This window comes from Grampus griseus (genome assembly GCF_964374135.1).
Source record: "Grampus griseus genome assembly, chromosome: 13".
In the NCBI taxonomy this organism is placed as follows: Eukaryota; Metazoa; Chordata; class Mammalia; order Artiodactyla; family Delphinidae; genus Grampus; species Grampus griseus.
Window position 1 is genome coordinate 58,840,903 of NC_139007.1, and position 24,782 is coordinate 58,865,684.

Consider the following 24,782-nt stretch of genomic DNA (forward strand, 5'->3'; position numbering starts at 1 on the left):
AATAGTTTTGGCTGGTGTTATTATCTCACGCCCGCAAGGTGGAGGCCCTATTGTGAGGGCAATGCCCAGTGCAGTGCTGACCCACGTCTTTAAATCTCTCTGGTCAGATGCTCACCTGTTCTTGGCCACTAACTCACTAAAAGGATGTCAATTCGTTCACATTCTCTATTTTCTCATCGTTCTGTCGCTTTCCGCAAAGTCCTTCATGTTTCCTGTCTTCTATGTCAATCTGACCTGAATGGCTTCTCCAGGGATTATTAACTTAAAGTCCATTTCTACGAGCTCATCTGGATGGCTTTTCCTCCAGCAGTCCCACAGGTTCGCCCTCTGATCAACAGCTCTCCCTATTTCACACATCATTCTATTTTTTTAAACCTCACACACACACACACACACACACACACACCACACACACACACACAAAATTTACCAAGAAACTGGGTTACTTCTGCGTTGCTATTGGGAAGATTGTGAAATGATACAGCCACTCTGGAAACCAGCTTGGGAATTTCTATATGAGCTACTTCTTCAGGTTCTTATAAGCTGGGCCATTAACCAAAGTGACTATATTCAAAGACAGAGAAGAAAAGCCAAAGTCTGCATTTGTCTGCTTTGACCACCCAGAATCCAAACCTTATGCTTTGTTAAATGGAATTTGTTCATATGGAAGATCAATTAATGTGCAGCATCTGTTTGGGACATTTTTTTTTTTTTTTTGCGGTACGCGGGCCTCTCACTGTTGTGGCCTCTCCCGTTGCGGAGCATAGGCTCCGGACGCACAGGCTCAGCGGCCATGGCTCACGGGCCCAGCCGCTCCGCGGCATGTGGGATCTTCCCGGACCGGGGCACGAACCCGTGTCCCCTGCATTGGCAGGCGGACTCTCAACCACTGCGCCACCAGGGAAGCCCTGTTTGGGATTTCTTGCTCTTCTGAATCAACTAACCAAAGTCCTGAGAGCTGCATTAAGACACATTCACCAGGTACAGGAATGGAAAAGTGTGGGCAGATCTTCCTTTCTTATGCAGTTTTTCTTTCCAATTAATAATGCTGTTTCACCTCAAGAATATTTGCTCTTTCAGAGAGTTTTCAGTGACACGCATGAAATTAAATCCTGCAGCTTCCTTACTACCAGACGGCAGTGCCACTTAATGCACATCCCTCTCCTCACACTATTCGTGTTTCAGATCTAGAGGTTGGACCCAGCTCTTAGGAATGGACACATCGACAACCAGGTAACTCTGATCTTTATCAGATAAGTAAATAAAAGAGGGAAAAGCAAACCAGTAACAGCAAGAGAAAAAAACAGAGGAAATGAATATAGCCATTCATTTCACTTAAGTTCTGAAAGTGAAAAGTATTAGTGTGATGTTTGCAAAAAATTAATAAACAGAAATCTCAATAAAGTTGGGAGACCAGAGAGGAAGCTCTCACACCCTGCGAGGATAGCAGAGCCCAACAGGGAAAAGAAAAATTCATCTTCTTTCCTGGCAAGAACTCAACCAACGAAACACTATGGGCTGTTTTTTTGGGGTTTTTTTTGTTTTTTGGTTTTTTTTTTTACGTGGGCCTCTCACTGTTGTGCCCTCTCCCTTTGCGGAGCACAGGTTCCGGACGCGCAGGCTCAGCGGCCATGGCTCAGGCGCCCAGCCGCTCCGCGGCACGTGGGATCCCCCCGGACCGGGGCACAAACCCGCGTCCCCTGCATCGGCAGGCGGACTCCCAACCACTGCGCCACCAGGGAAGCCCCATGGGCTGTTTTTTTACCAGAGCCCTCCCAACTTCCTTTTTCCATCTATAAAAGTGTTCTCCTTCCCTTGCTGTGTGGGCACTTGTACAAACCCTGAATTGCAATTCTCTATTGATTCTAAATAAACCCATCTTTGTTGAAGAAATATCTGGCTGTCTATTTGTTTCAGGTCAATATGTTCAAATGAAATATATACCTGCAATGGTTTTAATTCTCAAAAGAAAAAAACCCTATTCATATTCATCCAACAACTGATTTCATGGCTGTCATTTTTTTTTTTTTTTTTTTAGCCTCAATGGGCAGCATGTGGGATCTTAGTTCCCCGACCAGGGATCGAACTGGTGCCCCTGCAGTGGAAGCGCAGAGTCTTAACCACTGGACAGCCAGGAAAGTCCCTCACGGCGTCATTTCTGAAACATATAATAATGTGACTTAACTGATTTGGTATTCAAATTTATCTTAAATGACAAAAACTTAAAAAATGATAATAATATACTGCTTTTTGTACTTGTGCTACTGTTGACCATGATCAACCAGAAATGCATTTGGCTTATTTTAGTACTGTTGATGCAATTGCACTAAACTATAAACCAGAAGTTATTACTGAACATCATGCTTTCTCAGATTGTCACCTATAAACAAACTGGGATTCGAAGTGGAGCTGCGGATTTTCTGAAAGAAACTAGTGCAAATATTTTAAGAGCTGCTAATTGTTCCTAATGAAAAACTGAATAAATAGGCTTTTATTTCATTTGTTAGTACTTTGGATAACATTTTATTTTTTCTGTCTTAAGTATGTTGTTTCTTACTCTCCTGTGTGTTTATTTCACAAGTTGAGGACATATGACAGTGAGACCAAAGGAAAGCTAACTATCATAGTCTTTGGATCATTCCCTTTTGCTATGATCGTATATAAATAAAAGATATCGGTTTTACTTCTCACTTATTAATTGTACTTAATGAAAACTAGTTGGCTATGTCAGTATTTATTACCCACCTCTTTTGCCAGCTAGATATGAGAAGGTATGTTTAACATATTTAAATCTTGATAACTTAATAAACAATAGAATATTGCATTGATGTATGATATTTAATATTTATTGTCCAAATCAAATTTCCCTTGTAAAATATATGGGTTATTTGGGGAAAAAAACTAATCATGCAATTACCACACAACTCAGCAGTTGTATTCCTGGGCATTTATCCCAGAGAAATGAAGACATCTTCACACAAAAACCTGTACATGAATGTTCATAGCATCTTAACTTGTTTTACCCACAAACTGAAAACAATCCAGATGCACTTCAATGGATGAATAACCAAGCCGTGGAATACTACTCAGTAAGAAATGAACTATGGACACATGCAACAATGTGGGTGGATTTCAAGAGCATTCTGCTGAATGAAAAAGACAATCCCCCAAAATAACATACAATAGATTCCATTCACGCAGGATGCTTGAAATGACAAAATTACAGAAATGGAGAACAGATTAGTGATGGCCAGAGAGTAAGGAGGGAGTGAGGGTGAGAGAAAAGTATGGGCATGGGCAACTGAAGACTGGGAATCTTTCTTTATCTCGACTCTACCAATATATCCTAGTTATAATATTGTACTGCTAAGTGTTGCAAGATGTTACCATTGGGGGAACCTGGGTAAAGAGGACAGATGATCTCTGGGTATTATTTCTTACAACTACATGTGAATCAACAATTATCTCAAACATTTTTAAAAAGTTTTAATTGAAAAAACGATTTGTGATTTAAAAAATTTGTCCTTTTTATTTTTCCTTGGGATTAGTCTGTATGTCATATATGTATAGGTTGCAACGTGACCTTAACATAAAAGATACTTTTTAATTTATTATATTCTACATTCAGTCTCATTTTTTAAAAAGTGCTTTTAAATTGGGCACTTTGTTACATTTAGATGAATATAAATATATATAAATATAAACACATACACAGGTTTCCTTTGATAATTTTGACCTACCTTTTGGTTTCAAAAGGTTCAAAGTTCTGCTATTGTTTCTCATATTTTTAACTTTTTTTTGTCATTTATCTTAATACTTCAAAATCATAAAATGAGGAAGGGGCAAAGTTGTTTTTGTACAAAGCGGCTTTAAATACACTGGTATCCACAGTAGGTACTGACAGCGGCATGTTGGGAGGGGGAACAAAAAGTTCTCTAGCCAGTAAGTCTGGAATCTTTGCGTTGACCTTGAACTAGTCTCAACAGTCAACAGCGCTGGTAACGGTAATAGGCTGACCGCCCTGAGTGACGCCGGGACGCCGGGTGGGAACGGTGCGAGCTCGGGCGCCGCGGCCCGGCTTTGAGCTGCTGGATCCCCGCGGTGCTTTAATAGCGGCCCCACGTGGTACAAATGGGAACTACAGGCACTCGGCGGCTTCCTCGGCCACTGGGCGGACGAGGGGCGGCCCCGCATTAGCCTGCATCCTGCGCCCAAGGAAGGAAAGCCCTGGAGAGGGGCCAGGACGATTTAACCCGGGAGATCGAGGCCTGGCCCTTTCCGCAGTGCACACGAGTGCAGGGGGCTGGGGTCACACTCGTCCTGGTGCCGCTCCGGTAAGCGGGTGACAGGCCACTTGTGCTTGGCAGGCAAGGGACCAGCCTCTGGAGTTCTCAGGGCGAAGGGACTTGCGGGGAGGAGGAGAGTGAAGAGTTCATGGGAACTGTGAATATTCAGTTTGGGGAATTAATGCCAAACAGTCTAACGAAACAGTCCGTGGTCCAGTTGCTGTCCATCTTCTCCAACCTGGGTATTGTGATCCTTTAAATTTTATTTATTTTTTCCTTATGGTGGTGTGAAAGGGCATGGTTTAATGTGCCTCTTCCAGATCTGTTTCTCTCCCATTCTTCCCCGTTTCACTAAGAGGCACCAGTTGACCACCCATGCCCTCAAGCCAAATCCTAGGAGTCTTCCTGAATTTCTCTCCCCTTCTCTGTCCATTATCAGCAAACCCTGTTGGTTCTACTTCCAAACACATCCTTTTCTCTACTTCAGCACCACCTTCCTGATCCAAACCATTAATGTCTCTCTCAAAGCTTCCAAAGATTTCCCTCCACCCCTGGTAATCTGCATCCCCACTCACCTTGGCCATGCAAACACAATGACCTTCCTGAAATATGAATCAAATTCTAGAATCCTCCATTCAAAAGCCAGCTCCTCTCCCCCGCCCAAATTCCTCTGTTTACTAGACTCCAGCCATGTGGGCCACGGCCTTCTCTTTGACCATGTCAAGCCGTTTTGCACATGCTAGGGAGGGCTCTCCCCTCAGAATGGCTGCCTCATTCTCATCCTTCAGAGCTCAGTTCAAGGCCTTACCTAAATGAGGATCCTCACACCTAATCAGCTCCAGCCAATTACTCTTTCATATCACCAGGTTTTTGTTTTTCATCATAGCATCTCTGCAAGATAGAGATTCTGGTATTTATTTCTTGCTTGTTCCTTCCACTGGAATATTAGTTCCATAAAGACTAGACTCTGTTTATCTTGATCACAGCTAAATCTGTAAGATCAAGTGCAATGTCAATTCAGAGAAGGCATTCAATAAATATTTTTGAATTAATAAACAGATAAAAAACATTTCTTCTACTAAAAAGGGGTGGGTGGGTAAATGGGGCTACTACAGCATGAAAATGGACCAGGAGGTATGAGAGTTGCACAGCAGAGATTCACTCACTTCAAACGACAGCATGGATTTTACCTGAAGTCAGAGGAACCCCTTCCCTAACATAGAACAAGCATTCCTGGGGGCTCACTTGCTCTGGAAATGGGATACAACTATTGGGAGTACTTTTTTTTTTTTTTAAATGATAGAACTAAAACAGAGACATTAAGGGAAATGAATAATATTATACAAAGCATTATTTATAAATCCAGATCCTAATTCACAGCATGTTACAAAATTGGAAGTGTTAAGTAATATTATTCTTGTATCTTTCACACAAACAATAGTTTTAGAAGAGCTGATGGCCAGGGTATGCAATAGAGTTTTTCCACGGTAGGCTGGAATTTTGCCTTTTGAACAAAAACAAAAAAATCTTAGGACACAGAGAAAACAAATATTTTAAAAACTGATTTCACAGTAATTATTATGTATATTTTGAGTTATCTTTATATTATTTTTAAGCATATCAAATCAATTCATTTCTTTCCCTGTTAATAAAAAGGGTACAGTCACAGAATCAGTGCCCTCAGAATAAAAAGTAAACAGAGGAAACAGGACACCTAGAGTCAGTAACATCCTCAGGGCCAAATCTGGTCACTCAAAACCAAAAACTTTTGTTGATTTTCAACAACTCTTTGCATACTTAAGGTTTCAAATACGGCTGGTTCAGCAGGCCAGCTCTTCAGGACAACAGTATGTGCAGCCCAACACAGGATCATCCAAAACTATGTTAACAATTTCAGGATGCTGGTGTGAAGTCCATGGAGTTTTGTGTGTAAAAATTAGGAAAATCCTTCCAGCGATGAAGTTCAAGGCCAGGAGCATCCATCTCCCAGCCCCGTATCAGTAGGGATCCCTAAGGTAAGGCTACGTTTCATCAGGCAAGAGAGCAGTCCGTTCCTCCTCTGTGCCGAGGCTATTTTGAAGTTTAGATCTACGTTGAAGGAAAGAAGAGGCCAACCTCAATATTTCTCACCTTAAAAAAAAAACTCAGTACCTACATCTCTATCCAACTATTTCTGTAAATGTGTCTATCAAGTGATGAGGCTCAGAGTGCCCAGAAATCTCCAGAGTGGAAGAATGGATGTAAAATGGTGCCTTTTTTCCACTCCCACAAGCCAACTTTTAAAGGGAGGAAAAAAACTCAAGAATTGACCATACCTCCTTCTTCTCCTTGAATGCTCCAATAGATAAAACAAGCCCATCACTAGTCCCTTGAACACAATGAAAGGTACTGGTTAATGTCAATTATCCAAGTCACATTTCTCCATAAACATAAGGAAAATGAAAGTAAAAGACTAATTACTCACACTTGTCAGAGCCCAGAGACCCTGCAGAGCAGCTGCCCATTCAAAACCAATTTTCTCATACAGAAATCCTCCCAGCGTTGGTCCTACAAAAGCACTAACAATGAAAAGAAGAAAGAGGATTATAGTGCGAAAAAAAAGTTACTCCTTATAGGCTGCATGACTGCTTCAATTCATTATATTGAAACTATAAACACTAACGAAAAAAGCCAATTCCTGGACAGAGCATTAGGTGTAAGAAAATAATTCTACCTGATAGTGATGATGTTTAAAATTTTTAAACAATCCTAAAATTATAACTGCTTCTGAAAAGTTGGTGCCTTATATGAAAATTTTTAAAAGATGATATGCATTCAAAAGAACCTTTATATTATTCTCTCTACTCTTCTAGCTATTTGTATTTAAAACAACTCAGTACATACTTAGTGATGATAGCTACATGGCCAGCATACAGTTATCCCTCTGGTATAATAGAGAGTTAAAAATAAATACACAAATGAATGAATAAAAGAATACATTTTCAAAACTGAGACAGGCTCCTGTTAAAGGAACTTTAAAATATCACTTAAATAAGACAAAGTATATGAGACCATTCTGATTATGTATTAAAACTGCTGGTATAACCATTGATCTTGAAGTCAGACAGCTGGATTAGAACTGTAGCTCTGCCCTAAATGAATTACGTGCCTTCTGGCAACTCATCTGACCTCTCAGTGTCTCAATTTCTTCATCTGTAAAATGGGGATAGCATTTTCCAACTTGCAGGTGTGAATGAAATTCAATAGCTACTCACCCAACTGACCACAGTGCACCAAAGAGACCTGACACAAGTCCCAAGGTACTTAATCCTTCTTCAAATCCATTTTCACTGCAAAGAGAAACGAGTGTGTCTGTGGTTAAAAGGGAAACCTGCGTGAAACAAAAGAATAGTGTATGGTATAAAAATAAACCAGGGATAATCTGGATAAACCCAACAGCAAGAATATTCCATTTCTAAAATAAAAAGCTAATCTCACTTGAAGATATTACTCTAGTAATATTTCCTCCAGGGTTTTCTAAAAATACTTCTACTGCATATATAGGATACAATATTAAGAATCGTGACCCACTTGCATTAAATGTTTATTAAAGTATATAATTAACTAAGAAATCCTTCAAATGAGATGAACAGGTAGAGAGAACGATGGGCAACCTTTAGAAAATACAGAGGCAGCTCCGCATTGCTTTGAGGCTTGTTGAACTGACAACAGCAGAGCCATCAGGGTTCTCCCTGCTCAAGTTCACTTTGTGTGCTTCATCTTTATGCCTATTAAACAAAAGACTGATGGCCAAGTGACAAAGATACATTTGGCCTTCTTCCCCATTTCTGGCACACAGCTCCTAAAACCCGTGGAATTTCTTAAGTGATGAAAGCCATAAAAAAAAAATGTCTTTTGTTATGTCAACGAGATGACTTTGGGACTAGCACCCACGTTGCCTGGAGAACCAACATATGATTAGAGGGCTGGAACTTCAAGGCCCACACATCCCTCCCCCATAAAGAGAGGGGGTGGGGGTTGAATCAACCGCCAATGGCCAATGATTTAACCAGCCATGCATATGTAGTGATGCTTGGGAAGCCAGATGCTTCCATATGCCATTGTGCTGGGCCCCCAACTCCACAAGGACAGAGGCTCTGCTGCTTGGGACCTTATCGCCCTGTATATCTTGTCATCTGGCCGCTGATCTGTATCCTTTAATATCCTTTGCAGTAAGCCAGTAGCTAGCGAGTGAACTGGGTTCCTGAGATCTATGAGCTCCTCTAGCAAATGAAGAGAACCCACGGAGGGGGTCGTTGGAACCTCTGGTTTACAGCCAGTCGGTCAGAAACATAGGTAACAACCTGCATTTGAAACTGGCATCTGAAGCAGAGGGCGCTCTCGTGGGACTGAGCCCTTAACCTGTGGGATCTGGTGTTATCTCCCGGTAAATAGTGTCAGAATTAGTTGAATTGCAGGACACCCAGCTTGGTGGTGTGAGGGAATTGGAATTGCTACTAGAATCCATTTACCTGGTCGCTCTGTGCCCGTGTGTGGACCTCCTCGATGAGAGGGAAATGATGCTGAGGGCTTCCCACTGTGCTTTGCCTTTATTTTTTTAATTTACTGAAGTATAGTTGATTTCCAATGCTGTGCTAATTTCTACTGTACGGCAAAGTGCTTCAGTTATACATACATGTGCTCTGGCTTTTCAGAAGTATACCTGTACCGAGGTATAAACTAAGCCAAGCCTCTAGCCACAACCCATTTTACCTACCATTGTATTAACATTACTATATATTATCATTTATATTATTGTACTTTTGCTTATACTATTTATATCACAATATTGCATGACACGAAATCATGAAGATTTAGTATTGTAAAAAAATATCCAACATCCTACAACATTGAGAAAGTCAAGGAAGCTTGTGATGTTTATTGCTAATCACGATACAGTTTTTCAAGCCATGGAAGTAACTTACTGTGCGCAGCTGAGAATCTCTGGGAAAGTTGAAATTAAACTCATTCCAGCAGAGATACCGTTTATGACTAATATCAGCACCAACAACCAGAGCTGACTGCAAGAGAGTTTGGGAGAAAAATTAACATTTAAAGAGACAGCAAAGCTTCACGCCAAGGAGGGCGGGCAGGATCTCAGACAAGTTCGTTTCACGGATGACATGACTAGTCTGGTCCTTACCCCCATCTGATCCCATTTTGTTCAGTGAAAGCACCTTTTAACTCCTTACGTTTTTGAGGGGGGCCAACGATCAATTTCTCCTGCTATCCCAATATCTTTGGTCACACATGTCACATGCCCAGAGTCGACCTGCCTTCTCATCACCATGTAAAAGCCTTTCAAAGTTGGTTAAAATGTCAATGTTAATGTTGCTCCTTCAAGCACTTGGCTTTGAAATTCCACTGACTGAAAAATGGCAGAGACGGAAAATGGTAAAGGAAGTGACAGGAACCTGCTACGTGTTCCATGTCGGGCCCTACGTCAGTTACTTCATATCCATTATTCTACTGAATGCTTGCAGCAACCCTGCCATGTAAGTCTGTTAAAAATGATTAAGGAAGACAATCTAGGTGATACAAACAAACTTTATTTAACACTTCATGAAGTGGATGGTCTCATTTTGGAGAACTGAAAAATGGGATAGAAGGCAGGAAGCTTTGACAGGATAAGGAAAAAAAAAACAAGGAAGAGGGGCTTCCCTGGCGGCGCAGTGGTTGAGAGTCCGCCTGCCGATGCAGGGGACACGGGTTCGTGCCCCCATCCGGGAAGATCCCACATGCCGCGGAGCGGCTGGGCCCGTGAGCCATGGCCGCTGAGCCTGCGCGTCCAGAGCCTGTGCTCCGCAACGGGGAGAGTCCACAACAGTGAGAGGTCCGCGTACCACACACACACAAAAAAAAAACAAGGAAGAGAAAAACAGGTAATATCTGATTGTCTGGGGCTACGCAGTCCATCTTGTTTGGGGTGAGCGGCCCACAGTTGGTGGCTTGGCGTTTGGGGGTGACTGGGTGACGGGATAGGCTGCTTTTCTGGTCAAGAGGAGCATTTACAGGGACATGAAAGTTTTCTAAGTTTTGGTTTGCTGACATGGCACCCTGGGCTGCAGTCACTCTATCTTGAGCCTAGAAAATTATTTCAACAGTACTATTATTGGCTTTTTTGGTGGATAAGAAAACTGAGGCTCTTGGAAGTTAAATTATTTGCTCAAGTTCACATACCAAGGAAGGGGCAAAGCCCAAATACAAACCCAAATCTGAAAGACTCTGAAATCATTCCTTTATCCATATCATGTTTTGTCCCAGAGGTACCTAAAAAGCTCTAAGTAGCTCATTTTATTTTAGAAAATAAATGATAATAAACAAGCTTGAGCTTCCCTGGTGGCGCAGTGGTTGAGAATCTGCCTGCTAATGCAGGGGACACGGGTTCGAGCCCTGGTCTGGGAAGATCCCACATGCCGTGGAGCAGCTAGGCCCGTGTGCCACAACGACTGAGGCTGTGCGTCTGGAGCCTGTGCTCCTCAACAAGAGAGGCCACGATAGTGAGAGGCCCGCGCACTGCGATAAAGAGTGGCCCTCGCTTGCCACAACTAGAGGAAGCCCTCGCACAGAAACGAAGACCCAACACAGCAAAAATAAATTAATTAATTAATAAACTCCTACCCCCAACATCTTCGTTAAAAAAAATAAAAAATAAACAAGCTTTATTAAGTAGCTACCATATGCTAAGGATGATACAGAAACAAAAATGATCTAGTTCCCTCCTCAAGGGGCAAGAAGGAATAGAAAAAACAAAAGTATATTCTAAGAACTATCAGCTAAAGGTAGATAACAAATGCTACTTTTAAAATAAAGTACAGGACTTCCTTGGTGGAGCAGTGGGTAAGAATCCGCCTGCCAATGCAGGGGACACGGATTCGAGCCCTGGTCCAGGAAGATCCCACATGACGTGGAGAAACTAAGCCCGTGCGCCACAACTACTGAGGCTGAGCTCTAGAGCCCACGAGCCACAACTACTGAGCCCGTGTGCCACAACTACTGAAGCCCGTGCGTCTAGAGCCTGTGCTCCGCCACAAGAGAAGCCACCGCAAGGAGAAGCCCACACACCACAACAGAGAGTAGCCCATGCTCGCCACAACTAGAGAAAGCCCGCGTGCAGCAACAAAGACCCAACGCAGCCAAAAATAAATAATAAATTTTAAAAAAATTAACTAAAGTACAAATGTGCAATTGAAATACAAAGGGAGAATAAGCATTTTTATCATATGATTCAGATTTTATGCATTCCTGTTTGCCTAGATCACTGCTAGCATCCAGTAATACTGTCAGTAAAACAAACAATTCAATATAGTCCTAAATCTGGTAATTATTTAAATAAGATTCAAAGATACTAAGCATATCAGTGTTACACTAAAAATTTTTAAAATAATTCCTAATGTTATTTTGCCACAAATTCAAAAGAAGAAAAAAAAATTACCTCTTAATGTGCAAGAATGGGGCAGGTCCTAAGAGCATGTAGCACCCTGCTGTGATTAAGTTTCCAAAAACGAGAAGCCATTTCCTTAGATGCTGATAAAGAAAGACCACAGAAACTCTTAGAGGTAAAGATCTTCCATAGTTCAGGAAAATAAAGAAATCATTGAAGAACACAAGTCATGATATTAAAAAATCCAAATACATTGGAGAAAACAAAATTTTACATGTAAGAGAAAACAGGTAGATGGTAAACACAAAAGCAAGTGCAATATACCCCAAGACAGGGGTTGAGCAAAGGACAAGTATTCCTTGGAAAGGGACTGTATTGTAGATTTTGCACATGATAAACTGTTCCAAATATAACAATTTAAAAAGCAGTCACCACAAGGAATGACCAAGTAGATGCACTATCTAGAAAATTCACATTATTAAAAAGTTCCAAATAAAATGTTTCCTTATAAACTACTCAAACACAGGCTAACAGTTATAGAGGTACGGTATCTGTTCAGTTATATTAGGCTATGCCTTAACACTAAGTTACAAACACTGTTTAAGACACTTGTTTTTTTCCACCTGGATTACCAAGTAATCTCCATGTGATAAGTCTTCATAAGTATATACCCACATCTAATTAAGAGGGGAAACACAAAAATAAGCACTAAAGTCATAGAAGCTTGAGACCTGGCTAACAGTACTAGCTCTGTATACTAGCCATCTGGACTGAGTGGTTTAGACCTAGTTAAAGGAGACTAGAAAGGATTTTCTGTCAGGATGGCTATGGGATAACTGAGGCATATTTACACGACCAATCCTTTCACTCCCACAGAAAAACTAAATTCTATCCTCTCAACTTGGTCAAGTCCTAACTACTTTGGGGGCTCTGCCCTACTTATTAAGGTCAAACCACTTTTTTGCATCAAGGGAATTTTTTCCTTTAGAAAGTCCAAGAGTTTTTCAACAGTTTTAGCATAAGACTCCTCCTCTTTTCCCAGATGAAGCAATTAAAAAGTGAACCTGTTCAGGGTGATGGCAGGTTGGCACATACTGAGACCTCACACTGGAACCTCTCCATCAGCTTAAAAAATTGAATATATTAAAACTTAAATGTTCTCACTGCTCTCCACCCCCCCCCAAAAAAGGTAACTGTGGTGATGGATATGTTAATTAACCAGGTGGAGGGAATCCTTTCTCAGGGTGTATGTATACCAAATCACCATGATGTATACTTTAAATATCTTACAATTTTATTTGTCAACTATACCTCAATAAAGATAAAATTTTTAAAAAACTGAATATTTTAATTCTAATCAGTGGACCTCTAGAGTTCAGGAAGTACAGTTGGACAACCACCAGTCTAGACATACAAAAGTAACTCTTAAATATCGCTAAAGCATACATACTGGCATTTTATCACTGAGTAGGCCCACCAGTGGTGAAGAAATGGCGTAGGATAGTGCCAAACCCAGGAATACCAGTCCCACATATCCAGCTGGTAAATTAAACTGTAAAAGAAATCCTGTGTTAAAGTTACATGGTTAAGTCATTTTTTCAATAAATATCTATCTTTTCCTTCTACCATTACTTCAGCTCTTACTATCTGCCATGAGGCTACTACTAACAGTCAGCAACCTTCCTAATTTTTGTCTTACTCTTTTTTTTTTTGCGGTACGCGGGCCTCTCACTGCTGTGGCCTCCCCCGCTGCGGAGCACAGGCCCCGGACGCGCAGGCTCAGCGGCTATGGCTCACGGGCCCAGCCGCTCCGCGGCAAGTGGGATCCTCCTGGACCGGGGCATGAACCCGCGTCCCCTGCATCGGCAGGTGGACTCCCAACCACTGCGCCACCAGGGAAGCCCTGTCTTACTCTTATAAACGGATTACATTTTCTCTATAGGGGAAAAAACCTAACCACAGGTCAGAAGTCCTGGATGTTTTTGATTTGTAGCATTTGACATTAAATATAGTATAATTATCCTTTTATGAATCATAGCATTTTTACATGTCAATCAGTGCTTTGCAAACGTTAGTATGCACAAAAAATTACCTAGAGAACTTGTGGGTTTTTTAAAAAATAAATTTATTTATTTATTTTTGGCTGCATTGGGTCTTCGTTGCTGTGCCCGAGCTTTCTCTAGTTGCTGCGAGCGGGGGCTACTCTTCCTTGAGGTGCGTGGGCTTCTCATTGTGGTGGCTTCTCTTGTTGTGGAGCACAGGCTCAAGGTGTGTGGGCTTCAGTAGTTGTGGCACACGGGCTCAGTAGTTGTGGCTCGTAGGCTCTAGAGCACAGGCTCAGTAGTTGTGGTGCATGGGCTTAGTTGCTCCGAGACATGTGGGATCTTCCCGGACCAGGGCTCGAACCCGTGTCCCCTGCATTGGCAGGCAGATTCTTAACCACTGCACCACAAGAGAAGTCCGGAGAACTTGTTATAAGAGGTTCTTGGACGCCAGCCCTAGAATTTCTGATTCAAAAAGTCTGGGATGAGGTCTGCGAATGTGCATTTCTAACAAAAATCCCAGGTGATGCTCACTGCCCGCAGACTGAAGTGCACTGGTGTCAAAAACACTGACAAGAATATCTATTCTATCCATCTCAAAGAGATATAAATTTCTAATTAAAGAATTAGATGGTATGACACATTTTAAAAGCCTTCTAAAGTAGTAAGCTACCTCATAACTCTGCTGCTGTTCCTGTTACCAACATGATATACATGCCTTTCTTGGTTATCTGAGTTGTTCTCATTTTCCTTAATTTCCTTAACTAATCCTTAATTAAGCCCATGAGATCCATTTATACATCAGTATATGTTTGAATAATTTTAATGACATAACTCAAGCTAAAAATCAGCCCTTTAAAGACAGTAGCAAGATACAAAAGTCAGAAATGTCCTTTTCTGATTTTACAACGGGGGAGACAGGGTGGAACCCTCCTTCCCTAAAAGGCTGAGCGACTGGATAGCAAACAGCCAATACAAAAAACTGTTAAGAAGGCAGAAGAAGGGCAACAGGAACAAAAATGTGATAGAAAAACCAGAAAGTACATTTCTAAGGATTTTTTAATAAGTTAGACACGAGCAACTTGGGTTTATGAGAGATTGGTTACAAATTTTTTTTTCATTGTTTGGACACACTTCTTAAAAGAACAGAAAAATGACTTAAAGAAACACGTTGTTGGGCTTCCCTGGTTGTTCAGTGCCTGCCAGTGCAGGGGACACAGGTTCAAGCCTTGGTCCAGGAAGATCCCACATATTGCAGAGCAACTAAGCCTGTGTGCCACAACTACTGAGCCTGTGCTCTAGAGCCGACGAGCCACAACTACTGAGCCCATGTGCCACAACTGCTGAAGCCCACACAGCCAGAGCCTGAGCTCCGCAACAAGAGAAGCCACCGCAATGAGAAGCCCGCGCGCCGCAATGAAGAGTAGCCCCCGCTCTCTGCAACTAGAGAAAGCCGCGTGCAGCAATGAACCCAATGCAGCCAAAAATAAATAAATAAATAAATTTATATTAAAAAAAAAGAGACACGTTGTTGATAATGTGAATGGAATGTGTCACCATAAATACAAAGTATTTTTCTTATGCATTACCTCATTGATGCTTACTTCTTAAGTGTGATATTATATTATTTTCTAAAACTTGGGTCCGGCACTAAAATAACAGTCCCCAAGTTTACCTGTGAAATACCCAAAACTGTCTTTACTGACTTGAAGGGGTTGTGTTTCTGGTAACAGTGCTTTTTTCATTCTAGGGCCTCAAATAAAGTGAGTATGGACTGCAGCTAGTAGATTTCTGTCTTTATAAACATAGATTAATTCTCCAGGATAATTAACTATCAGACTTAGTAATTTATTGCATTATTTATTAATAATCTTTTTTCAAAAATATCTAAGAACAAATTGCTATAACATCAAACTTTAAAATTCAGTATATAATTTTCAGCATTAAAAAGATGGAGGGCTTCCCTGGTGGCGCAGTGGTTGAGAGTCCACCTGCTGATGCAGGGGACGCGGGTTCGTGGCCCGGTCCAGGAGGACCCCACATGCCGCGGAGCAGCTGAGCCCGTGAGCCATGGCCGCTGAGCCTGCGCGTCTGGAGCCTGTGCTCCGCAGCGGGAGAGGCCACAACGGTGAGAGGCCCGCATACCGAAAAAAAAAAAAGATGGAGAGAGATTCTTGGTTCCTTTCTCTCATCTCAGATTAATATAGCCCACAGTCTTTTGAATATGTATGCAATAGACTAAAAAGTAAATGGACCCAGAGGGGATCTGCTAGAAAAGAAGGGACACCTCACATTAAATGAGCCACTAAGTATCCCAAATGCCTCACTGGAATCAAAACAGAGGAAAGTATCCTTATTAAGCAGCCAGGATGTTGCCCAAGCCAGACCTATGATGACTCGAGCAAGGCCTTGGAAAAAGGAGACCAGATGAAAGGCTTCTTTCATTTACACCAAATCAGACCCCTAGTTATAGGGACATCACAGAGGGAAGGTACAGGCTGTCTTGGTGAGTAGCTCTCATTCTGCCTCCTTCTTGAAGCCACTCCTAGGATTTTCCATCAAGCAGGGCCCAAGAGCAAGCAAATATGTCCACTCGCTACAATGGGGAGGTCTGCATCACCAGGCTACTCACCTTCTCCAAAACAAAGAGGGACAGCGTAGGATCAAGGAAGCCAAAACCTGAGCTGAGTGAGGTAATGACGAAGGATATAAAGGCAACCTTGGGTAAAATGATGAGTTTCCAGAATGAGTGTTTCCCTGGATCAGACTCTGTGGGGTAAAAATAAAAAAAGAAATTAGAGTAAAGAAAATTGCTTAACTTTATCTTTCAATCTATTTTGAAAAGTAAAATTGGTAAGGTCACCTTTATCCAGTAATCAAAATAACCACACTTTTGAGTTTGCCTAAAATTTGCATATGAGTTATTCAAACCTAGAGGCCATTTCAGTGTTCTTAAAAATAATTTCTCTAATTCAAAAAGAATCAACTGGAATCAGAGTGTGAGAAGAAGCAGTCTTGGTTACGGGTCATAACCTAGAAGTCAGTGAGGCCTTCCCAGATGGGGTAGAGAATATGTAAAGTTTGATTTGGTGCATAGTAAAAGCCAGACGCTTTATCAGGGAACAATGTGTGTGTGCTGAGGAGGAATCTGAGTTAATCAAAGAATACAAAAGAACTCTTTTCTGCTCGTGAAAAAAAACACTGGATTGAAAGGGATGCTCGGGACTTCCTTGGCAGTCCAGTGGTTAGGACTCCCTGCTTCCACTGCAGGGGGCATGGGTTCGATCCCTGGTCAGGGAACTAAGATCCTGCATGCCGTGTGGTATGGCCAAAAAAAAAAAAAAAAAGAATGAGATGCTACTGAATCATGTGTACCTTCCATTTGGCAGTAAAGGTCAGTTGAACAGCAACCTCATGTCCTGCCATTCCAACAGCAACACAACTTCTGCACCGTCCCAAACACCAGGCATGGTTGTTCCCAAGCCGCCAATCATATCCTACAACTCCCTTCTTTTTCCCCTGCTAATTTTTCAAGTTCTATTCACTCTGTAAAGTCTGGCTGTGACCCTAATTACCCCACAAATTTTACTTCTGTTTCCTACTGCACTTCTAATCTATACCATGTAATTTAGCACTTAAACTGTATTTCATTTTACGTGGTTTACTACTGTTTGATGACTTTCCTATCTTCCAACTAATTTACTGAACAAAATCTATGCTGAGTCAGATACCATGCAAAATGCTGGGCAGACAAAGGCAAAGGAGACAAACCCAGACCCTGACCTCACAGAGAAGATACAGTAACGTGTGGAGAGAGCTAGGATGGAGCTAGGAGGGTATGGATTGGAGCATATGAGAGGGTTGCCTTAAAAAAACAGGGAAAGCTGTTTAGGAAAGAATTTCCAAAAGTAGTACTATCTAAGTTGCTGCCTAAAAGATGAGCTTGAGATGAACAAGCAAAGAAGGAGGAAAGAATAATCCAGGCATATTATCCAGGAATGGCTCATTCCAAGACTCAGAAGTGAGGGAAAACTATTCTGTTTGAGGAAATGAAAGAGCAGAAGCAAAGGTGGAGGATGGAAATTGGAGGGTAGGGAAGAGAGATCACATTGGAGAAGGATGTAGTGATAAGATTATGCAGCACTTGTAAAATAGGCTAAGAAGCCCGGGAAATCACTAGACACTGCAAACAAAGACTGAGAATCAGATTTGTGGTTTAAAGAGACCCCTCTGTGGTCTCCTGGGAAATGCAGACAGGGGGACGAGTTAGGAGACTGTGCACTGAGCCAGGCCAGGAAGCTCTCTGAGGGCCAAATCAGCACTGACATATCCTCATTTCTCCAAAAGCACCCACCACAGTTCATTACTCAATAAATTCTTGGTGAATAATGATCCAGTAGGGAGCAAAGTACCAGAAAAGCATAAAGTGTGGTTCAACTATTTTAAGTACTACACTTGGACTTTGTCAGGAGATGAGGGATAAAGTTAAACTGTGGTGTTAGTTTCTTAACTATTAGCCAAATATTCAATGATGAACCAATTGTGAGCCCAGCCTAGGATGTTTAACTACAGATTTGACTTAGAACGGGGACAGGCACCACCATGTGGCTCAGTGTGGCCGTGCCAGCAGGGAGACTTCATTGGGTATGGATTTTGGACTGTATATTACAGATGTTTATTAGTCACCTTTAAAATATAAATGATAAAAGATCAACTGTAATCAATTACATTTATTATGCATATAGAAGGTATTATGGATGTATGGTATAAGACAAATTATTATGGCATAAATGGTCCCTTTCTCTAAATCCAGTGGGAAAGGGGATTATCGCAATAAGAACATACAGGAACATACATGAAAATGAACACATAATGAGTTTAACTAAGCTGCTGATGAAGCCCACGCAATGAAAACTTATGGTGATACCTACTTCCAGAGGCACGTGACAAAATCACCTGGGAAGCTTTTCCAAGCTACTCAGGTATTCTCTCTGCTTCCTCCAATTCTGATACATTCTTCTTGGAGGGACAGAACTCCATGGTTGACAATGCCTGCCACAGGAAACTGCTCTTAGAGATGAGGAAGTGGTGTGGCCCTCAGGTGTGAAGGGGCAGGAAAAATGCAGAGCACTGTGGCACTAGTGACTTAGCATTTAGATCATTGATTGAGAAGGTTCAGAAAAACTTCCCAGAAGAGGTCATACAAATTAAGTTTTGAAGGATGAGTAGGAGTTAGGTAGAGTAGAAGTGGGAGATAGTTCAACTCATGTGACTCCCCTGCTGACACCTAACAACAGCTCCTAGTGGCTTTCAGGATAAAGCTCTCATTTCATGGATTTAGGGATTTTTATTAAGAGGATTGTCATGTACTTGACTGTGTTTTAAAAATATTTCTTTAGTGCAGTATGGAAGAGGTGACTTGGCGAGCAGATATAAAGGATGAGAGAGAGGGAGGGACCGAAGTTGACTCTTAGACACCCAAACCTAAAGCTACATTGTTCATGGGTCTAGAAGCAGTTAAATGAGTGAGGTGGAACCTATAGAACAAAATTCTGCCAATATCATCAAAATAAAAGGAAATTTAATTTTCTAGCTTCTATCTATAAGCTTTCCTAAAACATTAATATTTAAAGGTACTCAATGGGAACCCCTAAATCAATATTTATACCCTTAACATTATCAATTTTTGAGATTTAAAAAAAATACCAGATTTCTCCATTCAATCTAAAGAGAAGATCCTTCTTTAGATAAACAGAAAGTTTGCCAAACCATTTTAAATGGGCAAAAGACCTAAATAGACATTTCTCCAAAGAAGATATACAGATTGCCAACAAACACATGAAAGGATGCTCAACATCACTAATCATTAGAGAAATGCAAATCAAAACCACAATGAGGAATTACCTCACACCGGTCAGAATAGGCATCATCAGAAAATCTACAAACAACAAATGCTAGAGAGGGTGTGGAGAAAAGGGAATCCTCTTGCACTACTGATGGGAATGTAAATTGATACAGCCACTATGGAGAACAGTATGGATGTTCCTTAAAAAACTAAAAACAGAATTACCATATGACCCAGCAATCCCACTCCTGGGCATATACCCTGAGAAAACCATAATTCAAAATGAGTCATGTACCACAATGTTCATTGCAGCTCTATTTACAATATCCAGGTCATGGAAGCAACCTAAGTGTCCATAGACAGATGAATGGATAAAGAAGATGTGGTACATATATACAATGGAATATTACTCGGCCATAAAAAGGAACGAAATTGGGTCATTTGTAGTGAGGTGGATGAACCTAGAGTCTGTCATACAGAGTGAAGTGAGTTAGAAAGAGAAAATACTGTATGCTAACACATATATATGGAATCTAAAAAAAAAAAAAATGGTTCTGATGAACCTAGGAGCAGGACAGGAATAAAGATGCAGACGTAGAGAATGGACTTGAGGACACAGGGTGTGGGGAAGGGGAAGCTGGGACAAAGTGAGAGAGTGGCATGGACATATATACACTACCAAACGTAAAATAGATAGCTAGTGGGAAGCAGCCGCATAGCACAGGGAGATCAGCTCGGTGATTTGTGACCACCTGGAGGGGTGGGATAGGGAGGATGGGAGGGAAAGGCAAGAGGGAGGAGATATTGGTCTCCTACAAAAGCATAAAAATACTTAAATTTAAGGTTCTTAAAGTGAGTAATATATGAGGCCTTACCATAATTAGGTAAAATACACATGTTGAGGGGAACCATCAGCAGAACTATGCATCCCAGAAGAATGAAAGGCACCTCATAGCCAAAGGATTGATACAATAAGCCACCCAAAGGAGGCCCTAGTACTAGACCCAGTCCAGAAAAAGACTCAACACTTCCCTACAAATGGGAAAATGAAAGAAAATTGAGTTAATATGTTTTGTTTGAAAAATGAACAAAGATTTAATGGGCAGGATCTGAAAAAAATTCTATCCACTTTACAATTTATACACATACCACACACACACCCAAGATGGACCAAAAATTTAAACATACATATTAAAATCATATAAGTACTAGAAAAATTAAAAATGAGAGTTTTTTGTTTTCTAATCCTTATGGTGAGGTAAATTTTCTAATTATGACATAAAAACTTAGAAGACACAAAAGAAAAGACTGATAAATCTGATTACATGAAAATATGAAAAACTATGAATGGCAAAAAAAAATCAAAAGACAAATGAAGAATGGGGAAAAAAATATTGACAAAGAACTAATTTCCCAAATGCATCACAAGAGCAACAACTAATCAATGAGAAAAATCAACAATCCTATGGGAGGAACTTCCCTGGTGGTGCAGTGGTTAAGAATCTGCCTGCCGGGCTTCCCTGGTGGCACAGTGGTTGAGAGTCCGCCTGCCAATGCAGGGGACACAGGTTCGTGTCCCGGTCCGGGAAGATCCCATGTGCCGTGGAGTGGCTGGACCCGTAAGCCATGGCCGCTGAGCCTGCGCGTCCGGAGCCTGTGCTCCGCAGCGGGAGAGGCCACAGCAGTGAGAGGCCCGCGCACCGCAAAAAAAAAAAAAAAAAAAAAAAAGAATCTGCCTGCCAATGCTGGGGACACGGATTGGATCCCTGGTCCGGGAAGATCCCACATGCCGTGGAGCAACTAAGCCCATACGCCACAACTACTGAGGCCACGAGCCACAACTACTGAGCCCGCATGCCACAACTACTGAAGCCCACGCACCTAGAGCCCATGCTCTGCAACAAGAGAAGCCACTGCAATGAGAAGCCCGTGTACCACAACAAGCAGTAGCCATTGCTCGCCGCAACTAGAGAAAGCCTGCGTGCAGCAACGAAGACCCAATGCAGCCAAATAAATAAATAAACATTTAAAAAAATTTAGAGAAAAGAAAAAACACAATCCTATGGGAAAATGTTGTAAATAGACTGTTGACACATAAAATGAAATACAACTAGCTCTAACGTGAACTGGCCATCTCTAAGTTGCAGGACAGCAAAGGCACACTCCAAACATGTTTAGCCACAAAACCTTGTCTTACAGAGCATGTCAATGGATTAGCATCCTTCTGAATCCTTCTTGAGAAATGTAAACAGCACACCTGTTACAGTGGCCACCATTGCATGGCAAATGACTACAGAACCTAAAGTGAATCTATACAGATATATATACATACATATATATATATATACTTACATGGGTGTATAAATATATGTGTACATATATTTAATAAAAGTGTGAAGATTTATATTTATACAGCAAACAGTTTACCTGAGTGTCAAAACTTTCAAACTGTAGTATTAATATGGGTAAATGGGAGAATCCTTGGTACTGAGCTGATTAGACCCTGAGGTCTCTGAGGGTGGTGCCTGCTCTGTGATGCAAACCAGGAGTCCTTCGGGGATGTCTGGGTCCAGAGGAGTGAGCTATGGGAAAGGCTAGTTGGGATCAGGGAGACAGCAGCCAAGAGCTAGGACAGGAACCTGGTATGTCTCTAATACCTGGTGTCGAGGCGCGGAGGCAATATATGAGAATGTACGCCAATACGATGCTACCAGGCTCTGGATTTTTTTGGTAAAATAAGAGGGCGCTCCTCAGACTGACTGCACAGAAGCAGTTATGGACTTCAGAATGATCTCTAAGGTCCTTTCCGTGAACCTGGGAAAAGTGGAGGAAGGACTCTAGTATAAATCTGCTTCAGGCGGCCTAGCTACAATCTAGGCTATAGAGAGACAACAAAATACTACTAGAGAGGGTTTTTCATTTTTTAAGGGGTAAAAAGAACATTTGGTTTTGCCCATTCAGGGGCTTCTAAGCCCAGGAAGAGCACCTAAGTAGACTAAGGGTATATTTATTGACAGCTTGCTGCTACAGGCAGAAATTGGGGTAAAAGGTAACAAAAACAGAAAGTAGAAAAAAGGCAGGTCTAGAAGAATGGGCCCCAGGTTTAACTTGAAAGGCCAAATAAATATTTTAGCCTACACTAAAAGGAAAATAGGAAAAATGTATAAAATACCTACCATTACTGTAGCCACGTTATTTGGAAAAGCCTTTGCAAGGATAGAAGAAGATGCGGTTATTGCTGCAGCAAAACTGATTGCGTCAATTATTCTCACTAGAAAACACATAGCAATAAACACGGGTCCTTCTGGAACTTGGTCCAATACACTAAAAAAAGAATAAGATGACTCTCAAGTGCCAAATTGATTTTGATTTTTTTTTTAACTGTACTCACTGAAAACAGTAGTACCTCAACCACAGTTATTAAAATAAATCTCTTCAGAATACAAATATTTTAAGAGTTTCTTTGTTATATTTTTAGTAGGAAGAATCTGAGTCATAATGACAGCCTCATTGCGCTTTTTTACTGATATATTTGATGCCCTAAATAATAATCCTAAGTAGGCCTTTTGAAAAATGTAGAGCCACTCTGATAAGAACATACGTAGAAAGCCTTCTTAGTTTTAGGTCTCCCCCCAAACATAAAAAAAACACAGGAAGAGGAAAGCAAAACCAGGAACCTGAGAAAGATTTCTGATGACATTATCTTAACATTTGTATCCTTATGTTCTTCAGCTGATTCTTTAGGTAAGAAATTCACCTTTCTGCTTAAGCCAAAAAGTTTTTGTGACTCAGAAAAGGGAGTTAAGTTTCTGTCTCTCACGATCACAGGAGTCCTAAAGAACAGATTCAGCAGCCGGCTTAATGGTGATCCCCTAGAGGACTCCTTTCTTAAGATCAATGTCATTCATTCCATTCACTGTATCATTCAACTCCCTTCAACATTAGTCACATGGTATTGACTGATTTACATAAACCATTAACATTTTAAACTGAAGATAAATTATGAAATCTCTTCAAGATCCCAAATATATCAGAACATGACTTACCCAAAGAGAACTGTAACTCCTCCTGAGACAGACATTCCTGCTACAAACATAAATTTTGCTCCAATATGTACAAGCTATAATAAATGTCAAAGAAAAGTGTAAATTGATGACTGCTACAAGTCTATAGTGACATAAACAAATCCACTGTATCAGGAAACAAAAGATTTGGGGAAGATATGTACAGTTAACAAAACATTATAAGTCTTTAATGAAATGACAACATGCATTGCTTACAAACATGGAAGAAGTTAAAAATCAATCAACTTTAAGAATGGAACTGTCAACTGAAGCATGATTCATAAAATATAATGGTGGTTATTTCTGTATCAGTGGAAGTTCTAGACTAGTAAATTAGAATGACTCATTACACAATTTTAAAAAATTAATACTTACATATTTTCCAAATACCAAAGATGCCAGCAAGTTAAACAAAGCATAACATCCAAAGATCATACCAATAACTGTATTGCTGGCTCCCTTCTTTTCAGCCTTTAAAGAAACAGAAAAGAAAACAAAGTTTGAAAGGCAAATTAGCACCAATATAGAAAAATGGAGCTATTAGATCAGAGCATCATCTTCTTGTAACCTTTACCTGTAGAGTAATTTCAAAGATTATTATTTTAAAATAAACAGGGTGAGGAAGGAAAGGACACTATTAAACCTAGTCTCTGACATGAAAGTAATTCACTCACCAAGCCTATAAAAAATTGTTAGCTTTACGATCTTGAGAGAAAAAAGAACAAAGCTGGAGGAATCACACTTTTTGATTTCAAAAATAAGTTACAAAGGTACAGTAATTAAAACAGTGTGTTACTGGCATAAAGACAGACATATAGACCAATGGAACAAAATAGAAAGCTCAGAAATAAACCCACATAAATATGGTCAATTGATCTTCCACAAGTGTGCCAAGGACACACAATGGGGAAGAGATATTCTCTTCGACAAATGGTGTTGGGAAAACTGGATACCCACATGCAAAAGAATGAAATTGGACTCCTATCTTACACCACTCACAAAATAATCTCAAAGCAAATTAAACATATAATCTGAAACTGTTACACTTCTGGAAGAAAACAGGGGGTGAGGGCTTCTTGACATCGATCTTGGCAATGATTTCTTGGATTTGACACCAAAATC

The 24,782-nt window shown here is 40.8% G+C and overlaps 1 protein-coding gene across 6 annotated transcripts in view; it reads right to left on the reverse strand.

Moving 5' to 3' along the window:
• Positions 1-2,888: 2,888 nt before the first annotated feature.
• The window catches only part of SLC18B1 (solute carrier family 18 member B1), a 48,435-nt gene continuing 26,541 nt past the window's right edge, over positions 2,889-24,782 (reverse strand). For 3 of the 6 annotated variants that reach the window (XM_082668929.1, XM_082668927.1, XM_082668931.1), the window contains exons 3-14: positions 24,036-24,131; positions 23,643-23,716; positions 22,773-22,920; positions 20,472-20,628; positions 16,384-16,520; positions 13,160-13,261; positions 11,761-11,852; positions 9,251-9,346; positions 7,541-7,615; positions 6,751-6,844; positions 6,602-6,654; positions 2,889-6,374 (exon numbers count right to left, since the gene is read on the reverse strand). In XM_082668929.1, coding sequence (XP_082525055.1) covers positions 6,308-6,374; positions 6,602-6,654; positions 6,751-6,844; positions 7,541-7,615; positions 9,251-9,346; positions 11,761-11,852; positions 13,160-13,261; positions 16,384-16,520; positions 20,472-20,628; positions 22,773-22,920; positions 23,643-23,716; positions 24,036-24,131 — 1,191 coding nt within the window. In that variant the 3' untranslated portion in view covers positions 2,889-6,307. Of the gene's footprint in view, positions 6,375-6,601; positions 6,655-6,750; positions 6,845-7,540; positions 7,657-9,250; positions 9,347-11,760; positions 11,853-13,159; positions 13,262-16,383; positions 16,521-20,471; positions 20,629-22,253; positions 22,337-22,772; positions 22,921-23,642; positions 23,717-24,035; positions 24,132-24,782 lie in introns of those variants that run through there. The other 3 variants (XM_082668928.1, XM_082668930.1, XM_082668932.1) reach the window with 3 other exon arrangements.